This window comes from Centropristis striata, chromosome 21 (assembly GCF_030273125.1).
Source record: "Centropristis striata isolate RG_2023a ecotype Rhode Island chromosome 21, C.striata_1.0, whole genome shotgun sequence".
Classification (NCBI taxonomy): domain Eukaryota; kingdom Metazoa; phylum Chordata; class Actinopteri; order Perciformes; family Serranidae; genus Centropristis; species Centropristis striata.
In genome coordinates, this window is record NC_081537.1 from 10,030,094 (window position 1) to 10,047,860 (window position 17,767).

The window sequence follows — 17,767 nt, forward strand, 5'->3', positions numbered from 1 at the left end:
TATCTGTAATTTTGTGTTTCTTTGTAGTCATTTTGCATGTCTTCATGGGTGTATATATCTCTTTGTGTGACATTTTGTAGACATTTTGAAATTCTTGCCATGCACTCAGTTTTCTTCCAGACATCTTTATTCTAATGAGTATACAAAGATGCATGAAGAAAATAAACAATTGAATTAAATGAACCTATGCAGCTAACTGAGGTTTTGTGTTGCTCAGAATGGAGAGAAGAGCCGTAACCCTGCAGAGTTTGACCTTCCTCCAGGTTGGCAGTGGGAGGACGAGTGGACTGTGGATGACAACAGAGCTGTGGATGATCAAGGTGCAGACATTTACCTCAGCAGCTAAAATCTAGAGAGTAGTGTTCTTCAAGCTGTTTGTAGACGTCTGTAGTTATTCAGAAAGGCAGCGCTGGAACAAAATGTAAATTGTTTTGGATGTTTCTTATTTACAGTATTTTTTTTCTCTCTTTCTGAGTCACTCTTCCTGCCTTGTTAGTCCATAATCCCAATAATAAATTAAACTCATATGGTGGAATTTAAACCATATGTTCTTGTATCCAAACAATAATGAAACAAAGTAACATTGTTTGTGTGTCTGTGTGTGCTTTCTACAGGCTGGGAGTATGGAGTCACCATTCCCCCAGATGACAAGCCGCGGTCCTTTGTCCCTACGGAGAAGGTGTACCATGTCCACCGCAGGAGAAGACTGGTTCGACCCCGAAAGAGAGCTGCGCTGCCTGCAGGAGCCACTGTGGAGGTCAGCAGCGGGCAATAAAATCGGCAACTTTTATAATGCGATAAAGGGCGCTTTCACACCTATCTCGTTTGGTCCGGACTTTAGGACTTTTCAGTTTGATCCGAACCTAAATTCCAGGTGAGAAAGGTGCCACCAAAGGACCAAAGTTTGGTCCGACCAAAAGAGGTGGTCTCGGTCCGGACCAAACGAACCAAGGTTCGAACCTTTTGCAGTGTGAAAACAACTTTTTTTATAGTTCGGACCTTAGTATCAATGACAGGAAGTTTTTTTTTACTTTGCCATAACTGGCAGGATTGCGAGCCGTTTTCTCCTCCTCTCCTGTCGACGGCGATACAGTTTTGGCATGATGAGGAGGCTCATCTTGCGAATACCAAGCACTCTCACGTATTGCTCATTAAGCTGGTGCTGCTGGTATCAAAAGACCAGCAAAAGTATTTGTTGCGGTGATCTGCCTGGAGGTGCTGCTGCATGCGCGCGACAGCGTGTGCGTTGCCTCAGCAGGTGAGCACAATCAGTAATCAGCGGCAAGGTAACACAAGACCAAGGACAAACATTAAGGCCGCGTTCAGACTGCCTGCCAAAATCCGATTTTTAGCCCATCCAGATTGGAACTGGATGGCTCTTTTGAAGTCCGAACAGTCACAAATCACATGAAATCCGATTTTTGCGAACCGGATCGAAACCACCTTCGGGAGGTAGTTTCAGATCGCATTTGGACAGATGCGTCTCAGTCCGTGACGTCACTCTACGCCGCACGCGTAGCGCCAGCAGCGCGGAGACGAGGTGTCCACCGGCAGCCGCGCCCGACTCATGCGGGCCCGACGGGGGCGTCCATCCACCCAGTTTCTCCCCTGGTGCGTCTGAGATGTTCTGCACCTCTACTGGACAGTGATAAGGCCAATATACTGAGGTGACCTGCCTCCCTCATGTTTGTTGTTGTTGTCGCAATTATATGACGTCTGACGCTCTGACGCCGTTACTATGGCAACCTGTCAGATCAGTCAATAATGTGGCCCAGTCTGAACAGAGCCATATCCGATTTGGACACTTGCTAAAAATATGTGGACAGTCAGCCCTAAAAATCGGATTTGAGTAGGAATCTGATTTGAATCAGATTCGCCTGCAGTCTGAATGAGGCCTTAGTTGTGTGCACAATGGAGCTGAGGACAGCAGCAGAAACCTTCACTGCCACAAGAGGTGGCTCGCTGGATTCATTTTGTGTAAACACATTAAGAAAGTAACACTGACGTCAGCGTAACCAAAACTAAATGAGCCGCGGAAGTACACAGGGAGATGACGTGTCCAGTAGAATTGTCTCGTAAAGTCCGTTATTCCTTTTGCAGTGTGAAACCAAAACCATCAGGACCAAATGTACACAATGTAACAGAACACGGACCTTGGTTCGGACTTTCAGGTGTGAAAACGCCCAAAGATTAGTAGAGACTGATATCATGGTGTCTTTTTAAACAAAATATATTAACTCAGATTATTTCATTAAAATAAAAATGTTAAAAAAGAGCTACTTGTTTGTCTTTGCTCACAGAGGCGGGACCAAGGCGACCCTGAAGGCTGGGAATTTTCTTCTCTGATTGGCTGGAAGTTCCACAGGAAGGAGCGTTCCTCAGACACTTTCCGGCGAAGGCGCTGGAGGCGGAAAATGGCGCCAGAGGACCGGCTCGGAGCATCTGCCATCTTCCAGCTGGAGGGGGCATTGGTGAGTAAAAAGAAAATGGATGTTTTATTTAGATTTGAAACGTTTATTTTTATGGAGTCAGAGTGGCATAAAAAAAATCTGTAAAAGAACAGGCAAATAAATGAAAAACTAAAATAAATAATAAGTAATTAAAAAAAAGGAAATATAATAAGATAAATATACAAAAGGGGGAAAAAGAAAATACATATATTAAAAAGTTTTATAAATTAATTAAATTAAAAAGTGGTGTGTGTGTGTGTATGTATGTATATATATATATATATATATATATATATATATATATATATATATTCTTATGTATTCATGTATTCATTTATTTATGTAAAAATCAATGTGAAACCATAAAGTGTAATACGTAAAAGATTAAATGATGAAGGCTAATAAAAAAATTGTAAATAGGAATATAAGATAAATATAAAGAATAATATAATAATATAAAGAATTTTTAAAAAATTATATAAATGTATTTTTCTGTATTTTTTTCTAAATTGTATTTAATTTTTCCCTAGTGCATTTATTTTTTTATTTTTCTGATTATTTTATAGATTAATTATTTCCTATTGCATTCCTCTGAATCCATATGTCATTATTTAGCGTCAGTACTCTGAAAGGAAGGGTTGCATAAAGATAGTTTGACTGCGACAATAATCAGAATACAACACTCAAGTATCTGTCCACATATCAGTAGAAGAGGAAGAGCTGCCAGGAACCGGATCAGAGTTCACTGAGTCACCAGATATTTTCAAATATTGACTTGTGTATCAAGCACATCTACAGTGTCGTGGTGTGTTTTATTTGGAAGTGTGTGACGCATGAACAGGTGAAAGCTTTGAGGTGTCCACTTTGGTTTCCTGTGCAGGGTGTCGATACTGAGGAGAAGGAGAAAGGCTCCAAAGCAGATGCCACCAAACTGTTTGGTGCCAACACGCCCACTGTGTCCTGCTCCTTTGACAGTGAGTGATACATAGTCACACATATGAATCATCACGTTCATACAAACAAACAGAAGTACAAATATACTTTTCTCCACAGGGTCACACATGTATCATCTCCGTGTCTACGTGTATCAGGCAAAGAACTTGACATCTATGGACAAAGATAGTTTTTCTGGTAAGATTCTGCTCAGTGGTCAGAAATATGATCTCATTATTAGTTTCTATCCTGCTGATGGATGATTGCAAAAAGCTGTAAGTAATAAACATTAAAGATTAAACCACATGTCTTTTTCCTGCACAGATCCATATGCACACGTCTCCTTCCTGCATGTCAGTAAGACAACAGAGAAGCTGCAGGCAACTCTGAACCCAACCTGGGACCAAACTCTGATCTTCAATGATGTGGAGATTTACGGAGACCCCCAGAGCATCGCTCAGCGCCCCCCTGATGTTGTTCTGGAGTTCTGCGACCATGACCAAGTGGTAGGTTGTGATGATACCCGTATCCTTGGCTGAGCCCACTCCAGCCTCTGAAAGAAAGAAGTTTACAGGGCCTGCTGGCCAGCCGTCTGAACATTGCGGGGTTAATGATATACCCTATAATACATCAGCTGTGGGTTATTGCGGATAATTGCTATAGGGGGAAAATATTCATGTTTCACTTAGAAACGTTGGGAATCATTGATTGGAAGTAAAAAAAAACAAAAAAAACATTTTGAGTGAAGAAATTGTGGTAACGCTTTATATTAAGGTCCTTGTAATAACCATTAATTAACAAGTAATAAGGCCCTTGTAAGTCCTTACAAGATGCTTATTAACATTATTGTGTGTTTATAAGCTTATATAAGTGTTAATAATGGCATTACAAACACCTATGACCCACCCATTATGTCTTTGCCATGCCTTTATTAATCTTATTTTGTTTGCTTATTGATATTAAAATATACTTTATTGCTCATCTATTATAAGTTAACTATAAGTTAACTATGCTTTTGCAACTACCGGATCTAAAGCGAGAACAATGCCTTATTACTTGTTAATTAATGGTTATCAAGGACCTTATTATAAAGCGTTACTGAAATTGTTTTACCATTTGACCTCTACTGGTCTTGAGATTCAAGTTTATAGTATGAACTGTGCTGTCCTTCCTGAGCTGCTGTGACCTCGAAGATGATCACAGCCTGATGAAACTTTACAATCACAAACTAGAGAGCTTGAGCATTCAGAGGATGTATAGCTTTCCAAGGTATATTGACAATAAGGGGCAGTTTAGAGAACAGTGAAGTGCTTGTCATCCAATCACTGAAATTACAGAAATCTAAAAAAAACAAAAACAAAGTTTTTGAACCCAAATCACAGCATGGATTTTTCAACTCAAACATTCCTGCATCAACTTATGGGACATAGTTGAACATAGAAATGTACTTCAGAAAGAAAAATATAAATGTTCTGAACCCTCATACACCTTTTTAATAGGTTTAATTAATAATTCTCTAATTTAGTCATATTTATTATTAGATATTTTTCACCAGAACAACTCAACATACAGAACTTGTGTACATCATCTAAAAGCTGGTTATCTGAACATTATTTTGCTCAACTCAGCAATATGTGGCATGTATAGTTGACCTGCTTCCTCCCCCTAAAAATCCACTGTCCACGACCCCCAATTCCATACAAAAGGGGGTGTTGAAAAAATGTCTTTCTTAGTTTTCTTCTTCTTCTGCAATAAAAAATATTTAAAACTCTGTTTTGAGAGCATCAGCTAAAGGTGTAAAAGTCTATCCTTCATACCAATATTTATCGTTTCCCAGGGGAAGGATGAGCTGCTGGGCCGCAGTGTTTGCCCGCCATTGGTGAAGTTGAATTCAGGCATGGATCAGACACCCAAACTGCTGTGGTACCCCATCATCCAGAAAGGTCAGAAGGCAGGGGAGGCATTGGTGGCTGCAGAACTCATCCTTAAAGACAAGGTTTGTCCTGAAAGCAATGGAGAACTGTCAAATAATGTAAAGTTACTGTTAAAAACATGAAGGTAAGCATACTAATCCATACTCTCTTGTCTCCCTTTGCAGTCAGGCGAGACAGATCTTCCCCTGGTTCCCCCGAAGAGATCAGAGAACCTCTACATGGTTCCTCAGGGCATCCGGCCTGTAGTACAGCTCACTGCTGTGGAGGTAACACGCAGTCTTAAGACACCCTCCCTCTGAACTGAGATACATAATGTACACTACTGGTCAAAAGTTTTTAGAACACACCAACTTTTCCAGAATTTAATTGAAAATTATGCAGTTTAATGTCTCAGTGTACTCTGAAATGAATGCACATTTGCAACATTTAAAATTCTTTATTGAGCATGATAGTGTTTTGAAAGTAAAAAAAAGGATTAAAAATCACATTTTATGTTGGACTAAAGGACTAAAAAAAGACACAAAATGACCAAAAAAAGACACAAAATGACCAAAAAAAGACACAATATGACAAAAAAAGACACCAAAAGAGATAAAATGACTAAAAAAAAACACAAAATGACTTACAAAGACATGAAAAGAATTCAAAAATGGTCAAAATAGCCCAAGACTCCATAGAGTTAAGTTGTTAACCCATTTCTTGTTCCCTGAAAAAGGCCTACTTGTATAATTCTGAAATGTACATTATTTTTCAGTTTTGGTTAAGCTTACCTTTTTTATTTACCTCTGGCAGTTCACCACTTACCTTTGTACCCTTTCTAGCTGTTCATTTGACTTGAACTGCTTGAATTTCAATAAAAAACTGGAACAATTGGGGTGTTCTAAAACTTTTGACCGGTAGTGTATCTAACATCGTCTTTGTGTTCAGATTCTGGCGTGGGGCCTGAGGAACATGAAGCCCTTTCAGCTGGCCTCCGTGTCTTCACCCAGCCTGGTGGTGGAGTGTGGGGGGCAGAGGATAGAGTCAGCCGTCATCAAGAACATGAAGAGGAGCCCCAACTTCCCCAGCTCCGTCCTCTTCGTCAAAGTGGTAATGGCAGAGTGACGCAAGTGGGATCTATGAAGAACTAAAGCAAACAAGAAAAATATTGAAATATTTGCCAAAATCAATACAAACCCAAAAAAATTGGTTTGTGGTATTTTTGGTTGTTCCATCTTAGTTTTTAGCTGTCAGCATCTTGGGTTTTTGGGGCCAGAAATGGCCATATTAGGACAAGTGGGAAGTTATCAGCTAGCTCTAGTGCTAGCTAGCTTGCTTAAAAAGCTTTAGGTTATAGAAAACCGTGATTTTACAATTAACTTTCATTAGGTGAAAACACATAATCATCCCCTACTTTATAATCTATTTTACTCCAAATGGGACCATCATTTACAAAATGAGCATCATGCTGTGTTAAAGAAGACCTGAAACCTGCGACTGAGACCATAAACTTTATTTTTAGATTTAAGTAACAGAGAAAAAAAGACAGGAAAATATTTACTGAGGTAATGAATCAAGCTAGACGTAAGGTCGTTTTCTCATAAACTTCTATACAGTCAGACTTCTTTTTCCAACCAGTGGAGTCGCCCCCTGCTGACCATTAGAAAGAATGTAGGCACTTCAAAATCACTTTTCAGGTTCTGAGGTTGTCGCACGATTACAAACTTTTTAACACGACTGTAAATTGACAATAATATTTTTCACTCCAACCTGCGTCCAGCTCCTGCCAAAGGAGGAGATGTACACACCTCCCATTGTGCTGAAGGTGATAGACCACCGTCCATTTGGCAGGAAGCCTGTGGTGGGTCAGTGTACCATCGTCTCGCTGGAGCAGTTCAGATGTGACCCGTACGTCATCACTGCAGAGGGAGCCATGTCATCCAAAAGTAAGGACAAAAAAACACAAAGGACTCTTGGTTAATATTTTGATACACCCAAGATAAGATAAGATACGATCTTCCTTTATTAGTCCCACAGACATTTCCAGTACTACAGCAGCAAAGTGGATTGCAAAATACAGAGGAGCTTCAATAAAATATACAATAAATAGTAAACAAGCAGTTTAAATTAGAAATATAGAAAAGGTATTAGCAATTAAACAAGTAAAAAAAATATAAAAAAGTATTTACAATTTACAATTTAAACAAGTACAAATATAAAAAAGGTATAAGCACTAAAACAAGTAAAAAAACATTTTTTTAAATGTACAATTTAAACAAGTATAATAAAAAATAACGATTATTTACAGTGTAGACAGTCAACAGTTGAAGATGCACCATTGCACTGACAATATTGCACATAAAAATCAAATTTAAAAAATAACCTGAGTGAAATATTGTAGTGTTTATAGTGCAGTGATTGTCGATGTTTGGTGCATGTGGTCTACTGGGAACGGTGCTGATTGTAAAGTCTGACTGCTAAGACACAGAGACTAGAAGCCTTCTCCTAATGTTGTCCTCCGACTATTTCCAGTGGCTCTGATGGCTGCTACTCCCTCCAAACATCTCTCTATTAACATGGAGGAGACCAGACCGCTGCTGGAGGCTCAGGTAAACTCCGCCCCCTGGCCGCAGCGTATGCCTCATGTTGTTCCTAATTATTTTTGTGTTTATTCTTCTTTCCTCTTGTCACTTCGAAGTGCATAATTTGACTCTCGAGTCAAATTTGACAAATTTAATTACTCTGGCTTACAGTTCATGTACAGCATGTCAGCTGCTGTCAACAAAATGGCTTCCCCTCCCTCCCACTTTGTATGTATAGTTATTTGTTATAGCTTCTAATTCACGAGGCTGGGCACCAATGATACCGGAAGGCTGAGATCACTTAATCCACAGCACTGCGGCACGCTCTACAATAATAATAACTTCACAATGCCATTAATCTACGTGGGGATTGTTACAATGACTGCAATTGTAATTAATTTGTCACTAAATTAATGAGCACAATTAATTATTTTTCCACAGCAAGGGCGTAACATGAAGCAAATGAAGCTCTAAGGCGTCTGACTCACATGGAAGTGGATTTTTGTGGTTGAACAATCACTGCCATAATGTTGCTGGAAGTACAGCTTCCAATATTCCACTTAAGGCAAAAGTAATATTTTAGGAAATCTGCTTATTTAATTTCCAGCCAACAGTTAAATAAGAAGATTGATGACACCCATGTCTGAATGCTTAATATGAACCCCTCAGCTAGTTAGCTTAGCATAATGAGGAGAAGTATTTCTTTTGAAAGCTCAGTAATTTAATTTGTTAAATCCAAAGTTAAAAAAACAACATGCTTGCCTCCTGTAGGCAGTAGTCGGATTTTAAATTGCAGACTGTAACTGCACAACAGTTGCTAGCATAGACAACACAATAGACATGCCTGTGATTCATTTTCCATGTTGGATTAACCCTTGGTAGTCAGGAATTATGTTTATTGTCCCCCGAAAAGGTTCATGTGATGGGGTGGGTGGAAGGACACATCAGCTGCTTCTAAATTGCATTTTTCTGCTATGCACTGCAGCTGCCCTTTCAAAGTATGTATCATTGTAAACAGTATGCATACAATTAGTCAGCTCATTCCACTATGAACTTTTGATCCCCTAGCTCATATAATCTACACAGATGATTTTGGGACAGACTGGCCAGAAAAACATTCTGGCCTGCATAATGCAAAATGCGACCAGTTGCAGTAGGTCATCCTTGCATCCTGCACTGAGACATACTAAATCTTTTTCTGGTATACTATATACACTTATGGTCAAACGTTTTGAGAATGACACAAATATTGGTTTTCACAAAGTTAGCTTCTTCAGTGTTTTTAGATCTTTTTGTCAGATGTTATTATGGTATACTGAAGTATGATTACAAGCATTTCATGAGTCTCAAAGCCTTTTATTGTCAATTACATTACGTTTATGCAAAGAGTTTGCAGTGTTGACCCTTCTTTTTCAAGACCTCTGCAACTCACCCTGCCATGCTGTCAGTTAACTTCTGGGCCACACCCTGACTGATGGCAGCCCATTCATGCATTAATGCTTGGAGTTTGTCTGAATTTGTTGGTTTTTGTTTGTCCACCCGCCTGCTGAGGATTGACCACAAGTTCTTAATGGGATTAAGGTCTGGGTCTTCTTGGTCATGGACCCAAAATGTTGATGTTTTGTTCCCAGAGCCACTTAGTTATCACTTTTGCCTTAGCCTGCTGCCATTCCTGAGCAAGCTCTGCACTGGTGGTACCCCGATCCCGCAGCTGAATCAACTTTAGTAGACTGTCTTGGCACTTGCTGGACTTTCTTAGGCACCTTGAAGCCTTCCTTACAACAATTGAACCTCTCTCCTTAAGTTCATTTTCATGTCAAAGAAGGACTTGCAATTAATTGCAATTCATCTGATCACTCTTCATAACATTCTGGAGTTTATGCAAACTGCCATCATAAAAACTGAGGCAGCAGACTTTGTGAAAATTAATATTTGTGTCATTCTCAAAACTTCTGACCACGAGTGTAGCATGAGTATTGGAACTGATAACAACCAATCAGGAAGTGAATGTAGGATCAAAAGTCTCTGTTCCTGCCCCACGGAGTGGTTTCAAAAGTTTGTTTTTAGGGATGTGAAAAGGCTGAAGTCGTGTGGACTCCAGGTGAAAATGTAGCGATAGTTATGCATTTATAAATGAAAAGGTATTAGTGTGGATGCAGCCTTAGTGACAGACACGTCAGTGGTATCAATGTTCACATCTAACTCTGGCAGGAAGGCAAATAAGCGGATTGAATCTGTATTGTACACATAAGTCAAAGTCAGGTCTTACTCATGGTAGGCGTGGACGTCACTAAACCCCCAGTGCAATGTTACAAGTTAAGGCACAGGTGGTGTTAGTGCGCCCCCTAGAGGCGTGTAGCCTAAACCCTTAATAGGGCACTCATTGAAATACATGCAAGTTCCAAATTTTAACCCTAGAGAATATTTGAGGATATCACATTCTGCCAGAATGTGTAAAAAAACATACGAAAATATTTTGAGAAAAAAGTTTACGAGATTAAAGTGGCAAATCTACGAGGAAAAAAATGTGTCGATTTATGAGATTTAAAGTGGTGCATCTGTGAGAAAAAAATTGCTTTTTCTCTACTTTTTTCTCGTAAATCTGCGACTTTTTTCATGCATCTTTGCCACTTTAAATCTCTTAAATCTGCGACTTTTTTTCTTGTAGATTTGCCACTTTAATCTAGTAAATTTGCAACTTTTTTTTCGAAATATTACCTCAAGTTACCAAATATAGTCCTTCGCCTGATAAAGGGTTAATGCATTTTGCACCACTCTCTGTTACGCCCTTGTTTCCAGATTTGCTGTCAATCGTGAAATTGCATCTGGGATCTCCTTATCAACCTGTCCTCTACTGTTTCACTTTCTTGTCTATATTTGTTGCCTGTTGTTGTTGTTGTGTACTCTGTGTATGTGTGTTTTATATTCATGTTACTGTTGTGTGTGTATATATATCTGTGACTTCTCTTCTGTTTTCTGTCACATCGCGTCTTCTTTCTTCAAAAGATTGTAGAGAAGGTGAGAGCAATCAATATGACTGAGATTTCAGATTCTTATTCCAAACTCGGGGAACCATAAATATAAACATTAACACTGTGCAACTCAATCTTTAGGAGAAAGAGACTGTCGACTGGTGGAGTAAATTCTACGCTTCAACTGGAGACCAGATGAAATGCGGCCCTTACCTCAAAAAAGGATACGACACCCTCAAAGTAAGTCAGCTTTGTCTCTTCCCAGACAATCTATTTTATTGTGATAATTTACTTGAGTTGTTGTAGATTGTGGCTGTGTAAAGAACAATCATTATGGAGTCATAGGAGTGCCATACAGGAAAAAATCTGGAAAAGATTAAGAAAATATAAAGAGGAATAAATGGAAGAATAAATAAGTAAATAAAAATATGGAAATATGAAGACAAATGCAATCTAAAAAGTATATATTTTTTAAAATGTTCGCATTTATACATATTTTACGTTTTTACAATAAAATTCTCTATTTTAATTTTTTGTTTTTGATATATTTTTGTATTTTTTATTTTTATATATAATTGTATGTTTTTGCATATACAATTCTTTTTTTTTAATTAATTGATTAATTATATATCTAAAAAAATACAAATAAAATATATTTAAAGTATTTGTATCCTTTTATTTTTCCTTATATTCCCATATTAATATTCCTATTTTTTCTTACAGATTTATTTTTATTTTTATGGCATTTGTGACTCCACAGTGCAAAGAATAAATGTGACTGTGTTTTCTCAGGTGTATGACTGTGAGCTGGAGAATGTCCCAGAGTTCAAAGGGCTGACTGACTTCTGCAACACCTTCAAACTGTTTCGAGGCAAGAATGAAAATGGGGATGATGACCCCACTGTGGTTGGAGAGCTGAAGGTAGTTTTGACAGCATTCAGTCAAGCACTCGATCATTTCAAAAGAAAAGCTGTAAAAGGAGCTGAATCTCCTCAGCTCAGGACCAGAAAAGTCAAATCTGATTTGTGTGTGTGTTCTCGTACCCGCAGGGTTCATTCAAGGTGTACCCTCTGCCGGACGACCCAGGTGTTAATCCCCCTCCCCGTCAGTTCAGAGAGCTGCCGGAGAGCGGACCTCAGGAGTGTCTGGTCAGGATTTATGTGGTCCGAGCCGTAGACCTACAGCCTAAAGACAATAACGGCAGAGTGAGACTGAATCTGTATTACCAGGAATTAAAGAAACATATTTTAGCACATTTTGCTTGAACTTGTGTTGTCTCTCCTGCTCAGTGTGACCCATACATAAAGATGACTTTGGGAAGGAACACGATTGATGACAGAGACCATTACTTACCCAACACCACCAACCCGCTGTTTGGAAGGTACACGCTGTGACTGGACACATTTGAAGCAATAGAGAATATACAGTACAGGCCAAAAGTTTGGACACACCTTCTCATTCAATGCGTTTTTCTTTATTTTCATGACTATTTACATTGTAGATTCTCACTGAAGGCATCAAAACTATGAATGAACACATGTGGAATTATGTACTTAACAAAAAAGTGTGAAATAACTGAAAACATGTCTTGTATTTTAGATTCCTCAAAGTAGCCACCCTTTGCTTACTAGAATATAAGACATGTTTTCAGTTATTTCACACTTTTTTGTTAAGTACATAATTCCACATGTGTTCATTAATAGTTTTGATGAATCTACAATGTAAATAGTCATGAAAATAAAGGAAACGCATTGAATGAGAAGGTGTGTCCAAACTTTTGGCCTGTACTGTAATTTAAACCTTATTTTTTAATTTCTTCTCTAACACTTTCTGTGTTTTATTTAGGATGTTTGAGATGACGTGCTTCCTGCCTCAAGACAAAGACCTGAAAATCTCCGTCTACGACCACGATCTCCTGAGCCGCGACGAGAAGGTCGGCGAGACCGTCATCGACCTGGAGAACCGCTTCCTGTCCCGATATAACTCTTACTGTGGCCTGCCACAAACCTACTGCATGTAAGGAGAACCAGAACATTTAGGGTATATTCCTAAAACCCTGCAGTCTAGATCCTTAACTTTTGTTTCTGTTTGTGCCTCAGCTCTGGTATCAACAAGTGGCGGGACCAGCTGAAGCCGTCGGCGATCCTGGAGAACCTGGCTCGACTTAAAGGCCTGTCCAAACCCAGGACAGAAGACAACGGCACATCACTCGCCTTCAATGGCACAGAGTACACGCTGGCTCAGTTTGGTAATGTCAATTATTTAAATATATTATGTAGTGTGTAAATGAGATCAATTTCACCTACAAATAAATCGCTTTTAGGACCCTATCAGATACCACAAGGGTCAGTGAGGACCCTATTGGAAGTGTAGGAATTATTATTATTTTTCTGCAATTAAATCGGCTTTTTGGCTCTTTAACATACTCAATAAATTGTGACACTTTGCACACAGGTCAGGTCTGGTGAAAATGTAGATATTTTAGGGGTGTAGACAAACTGAAAAGCCTCTTGGACCCATACCCTTAAACCAACAGGAAGTCAACCATCTTGAAATGAATGAACAATTTTCGGGTATTTTGGGCCATTTCAATTTCCAGGCCCTTTAACTAACTTCTCTTAGAGATTTAATTTGATCGACTTCAAATTTGGTCAGTACCATCTTAAGACCTTTGTGATTAAACGTTTTATTTACAGTTTCATTCAATATTAAGCCTCCTGTTATGTTTGTTTTTCCAGGAACAGCAATTACTCGGGGCATGTTTAGTTATCCAAAAGTGTCATAAACTAAAAAAATCGCAATAAACATTGTTTGTATTTCATTAATAACTCCATTACTAACCATTCCAATCAATATTTAGCGCAGTGGTGTTCTTTACCTCTCACAGATCATGGTTCAATGAGTATAATTCACTTATTTTTCATTAAAAAAATGCATGTAAAAACGTTTTTTATGTACATTGGAAATACCTACATATAAAATAAAATGTTTTTACATGACATTGATTTAAAAAAAAAATATAGATATATATTTTACATTTATTTATTTTTTATTCATGAAAAATACTTTAAACTATATATATATATATATATATATATATATATATATATATATATATATATTTATTTATTTATTTATTTATTTATTTTTTATTTTTACACAATATAAGAGGAGGGTTAAAGTATGTGGGCGTGGCATGAACAGGAGATCGCTCTAACTTCAGAATACACAATCCAATCTGCCTCAAATTTCTAATGCGTGATGAGAGTTCAGACCTGAACACGCCTGCATGTCAATATTGAGCCATAGTTTTGGCGCCCCCCCTGGCAACAGGAACTTGCATGTTTTACTCATGCACCAGTTGTTGTCGTCAGTGGAGACAGAGAAAGTGCTACAAAAATGTGCAATATAATAATAAAGCTGATGCTTCAGGTGGTGAAGATGGCCAAATCCTGCTGGCACCCTGAAGTGCCATTTATTGACTAAAAGAAGTCTAATTAAGGTGCAAAATGTTTTCACATCCAGAGGACAACAAGGAAGTTCATCAGCACTTGGGTCCGGCCCGTGAACGCCTCTGTCTGCACGTGCTCAGAAAACAGAAGCTGGTCCCTGAACATGTGGAGACCAGGACCCTTTACAGCAGCTTCCAGCCCACTCTCTCCCAGGTTAGACGTCACAGCTCACTCGTCTCTATCTGTCTACATTCACCCTGACGTACAGTACAGGCCAAAAGTTTGGACACACACCTTCTCATTCAATGCGTTTTCTTTATTATCATGACTATTTACATTGTAGATTCTCACTGAAGGCATCATAACTATGAATGAACACATATGGAATTATGTACTTAACAAAAAAGTGTGAAATAACTGAAAACATGTCTTGTATTTTAGATTCCTCAAAGTAACCACCCTTTGCTTACTAGAATATAAGACATGTTTTCAGTTATTTCACACTTTTTTGTTAAGTACATAATTCCACATGTGTTCATTAATAGTTTTGATGAATCTACAATGTAAATAGTCATGAAAATAAAGGAAACGCATTGAATGAGAAGGTGTGTCCAAACTTTTGGCCTGTACTGTAGCTGTTTTGTAAAACCTTAATACTGTGTTCATTTAGGGAAGGCTTCAGATGTGGGTGGATGTTTTCCCCAAAAGCATCGGCCCTCCTGGACCTCCGTTTGACATTACACCACGCAAGCCTAAGAGGTAAGTGCTGTGTAGCTCCATCAGTGCTTCATCACTGGTCACTTTAGATGCCGCTGAGTTAACGCTCACTGTGTTTTAATGTTCAGGTATTTCCTGCGTGCCGTCGTCTGGAACACCACAGACGTGACTTTAGACGAGACGAGCATCACAGGAGAACACATGAGTGACATCTACGTCAAAGGGTACGGCTGACGGATCTCTTTTTTCTGTGTGTGCGCATATAATTTTTAATTTCAGTTTTTATATATAATGCTTGACTTTTCATTGACGGAATTTTGATTTGACACTGATAATGGCTAATAGTTAAACTAAAAGTAATATTAATGCTCTTTTAATGCCTTTTTGTTTAAATTTCCAGTGATTTATGATGCCGTTTCTACTGGAAACATAATGCATTCACTTGAGCAAAAAAAAATTTTTTTTTTTTTCCTGAACTAACAAGAAACTTATCTCAGAATTCTGAGAAGATTGAATGGACATTAAGAACTCTTGTTTCAGAGTCAGAAATACTTTATTGATCCCTGGGAGGAAATTGCTTTGTAACAGTTGCTGCTTTATAAGAAATAGAAATAAGTCTGTTAATTAAATAAGATTTTTTTTTAAAGCACACTACACTAAATATACAATCATATAAAATACGAAAAGTTAATAGAGATATGCCCTTATAGAAATATAGAAATTAATAATTAAAAAAAAAATGGAAACTTCTGCTCTGTTCTGAATTGATGACATATTTATCTCATTAAATCTGAAAAAAGGGGGAAATACTTTCTCTCAGGTGAATGCGTTACACTTTCATCGTTTCTCAGAATCCATTTCTAAAATCCTCTTTGAGCTGTTTTATATTGTTTTTATTTAATTCTTTAAAAGTAAAACTGTACAGCAGAAGGTTTCTGTGGAGCCTGTCGGGACAGGACGTTGAATGTTCATTACATTACATGTCATTTAGCAGACGCTTTTGTCCAAAGCGACTTACAATAAGTGCATTCAACCTGAAGGTACTAGACATAGACCATAGGAATCAAGTAAGTACATAACTTTAAGAGCTAACTGTCATCGCTAAAGGAGTGCTATATGTTAAAGAAGAAAAGAATAAGAATTTTTTTTTAATTTCTTTTATTTATTTTTATTATATATATATGTTAGGTGACCATGACTTAACCGAGATATTGTTGGAAGAGATAGGTCTTCAGCCTGCGGCGGAAGATGTCCAGGCTGTCTGAGGTCCTGATGTCGGTAGGGAGCTCGTTCCACCATTTGGGTGCCAAGACAGAGAAAAGTTTGGAAGTGGTTTTGAGGCGAGTTGACCCACGCAGGGTGGGAGTCGCCAGCTGTTTGGCTGATGCAGAGCGGAGAGGGCGAGCAGGGGTGTAGAGTTTGACAAGGTCCTGGATGTAAGTGGGACCAGAACCATTAGCAGCGGAGTACGCCAGAGCTAGAGTCTTGAAGCGGATCCGTGCAGCCACCGGTAGCCAGTGGAGGGAGCGGAGGAGAGATGTTGTGTGTGAAAATTTGGGAAGATTGAAGACCAATGGAGCAGCTGCATTCTGGATGAGCTGTAGAGGTCGGATGGCTTTGGCAGTCAGACCTGCCATGAGGGAGTTGCAGTAGTCCAGGCTCACACCTGTTCTTCCCTCTACCAGCTGGATGCCGGGCATGGAGGAGGACAAGCAGAAGACTGACGTCCACTACAGGTCTCTGGACGGAGACGGCAACTTTAACTGGAGGTTCGTCTTCGACTTTGAGTTCCTGCCAGCTGAACAACTCTGCCTTGTGTCCAAGAAGGTGAAGCTATCAAACTATTTCCTTTTTATTTAAATTGTTAATACTTTTTATATTTCTACATGTCTAAAATAATATATTTTTTAAATATTTCTACTTGTTTGAAATGTAAATTGTTAATACTTTTTTTTAATAGTTTTTAACTTGTAAATTGTTAATACCTTTCCTGCATTTCTAGTTTATACTGCTTATTTACTACTCTCTATCTTGCTATCCACTTTGCTGCTATAATACTGGAAATTTCCCCATTGTGCAACTATTAAAGGAAAATCTTATCTTACTGTCTAAAAATAAAATGGGAATTATATTATTTTATTATTATTATTATTATTAATATTGTACAGCTGTAAAACATTAGGCAAATTGCTGATCTGCAACATGTTTTCACACATTCTTTACTCAACAGGAGCGCTTCTGGAGTCTTGACAAAACCGAGTTCAGGATCCCCCCCAAGCTGATTGTTCAGATATGGGATAACGACAAATTCTCCCTAGATGATTACCTCGGTGAGACTCTATTTAAAGTTAAACCAGAACGTACCTGAACGGTTGCAAGTGGTTGATGTACCTAGAGACCGCAGTTTCAAAACCTGACCGGTGTGCTTTAACACTCTGTGGTCCCAGGCACACTGGAGCTGGATCTGCGTAACCTGGTCGCTCCTGCAAAGAGCCCAGAGAAGTGTTCCCTGGTGATGATGGATGATATAGAGATGGGAGCGCCACACAAGACGGAGCACGCCAAGTCTCTGTTTGCTCAGCAGTCGGTCAGAGGCTGGTGGCCCTGTTCCATAGAGAAGGATGGACAGAAGACTCTGGGTGTAAGTATGAATACAAAGTACAGCCAGTGATGGATGGATGGGGTTTTAAGAAAGACTGACTTGTTCAAACAGGAATATTGAGCAAATGAATGAGCAGTGACGAAGTT

At 38.7% G+C, this 17,767-nt stretch overlaps 1 protein-coding gene across 6 annotated transcripts in view; it reads left to right on the forward strand.

The window, feature by feature from the left end:
- Window positions 1-17,767, forward strand: part of myof (myoferlin) — a 40,685-nt gene that overhangs the window by 20,597 nt on the left and 2,321 nt on the right. For 2 of the 6 annotated variants that reach the window (XM_059324334.1, XM_059324335.1), the window contains exons 28-52: window positions 218-320; window positions 615-757; window positions 2,301-2,471; window positions 3,331-3,424; window positions 3,504-3,581; window positions 3,708-3,889; window positions 5,221-5,379; window positions 5,482-5,583; window positions 6,245-6,406; window positions 7,077-7,242; window positions 7,829-7,905; window positions 8,050-8,106; window positions 10,885-10,896; window positions 10,992-11,090; window positions 11,643-11,771; window positions 11,900-12,055; window positions 12,140-12,231; window positions 12,696-12,866; window positions 12,950-13,098; window positions 14,376-14,515; window positions 14,973-15,061; window positions 15,148-15,243; window positions 16,705-16,846; window positions 17,250-17,349; window positions 17,467-17,660. In XM_059324334.1, the coding sequence (XP_059180317.1) occupies window positions 218-320; window positions 615-757; window positions 2,301-2,471; window positions 3,331-3,424; window positions 3,504-3,581; window positions 3,708-3,889; window positions 5,221-5,379; window positions 5,482-5,583; window positions 6,245-6,406; window positions 7,077-7,242; window positions 7,829-7,905; window positions 8,050-8,106; window positions 10,885-10,896; window positions 10,992-11,090; window positions 11,643-11,771; window positions 11,900-12,055; window positions 12,140-12,231; window positions 12,696-12,866; window positions 12,950-13,098; window positions 14,376-14,515; window positions 14,973-15,061; window positions 15,148-15,243; window positions 16,705-16,846; window positions 17,250-17,349; window positions 17,467-17,660 (3,063 nt within the window). The remainder of the gene's footprint in view (window positions 1-217; window positions 321-614; window positions 758-2,300; window positions 2,472-3,330; window positions 3,425-3,503; window positions 3,582-3,707; window positions 3,890-5,220; window positions 5,380-5,481; window positions 5,584-6,244; window positions 6,407-7,076; window positions 7,243-7,828; window positions 7,906-8,049; window positions 8,107-10,884; window positions 10,897-10,991; window positions 11,091-11,642; window positions 11,772-11,899; window positions 12,056-12,139; window positions 12,232-12,695; window positions 12,867-12,949; window positions 13,099-14,375; window positions 14,516-14,972; window positions 15,062-15,147; window positions 15,244-16,704; window positions 16,847-17,249; window positions 17,350-17,466; window positions 17,661-17,767) is intronic. The other 4 variants (XM_059324336.1, XM_059324338.1, XM_059324339.1 and 1 more) reach the window with 2 other exon arrangements.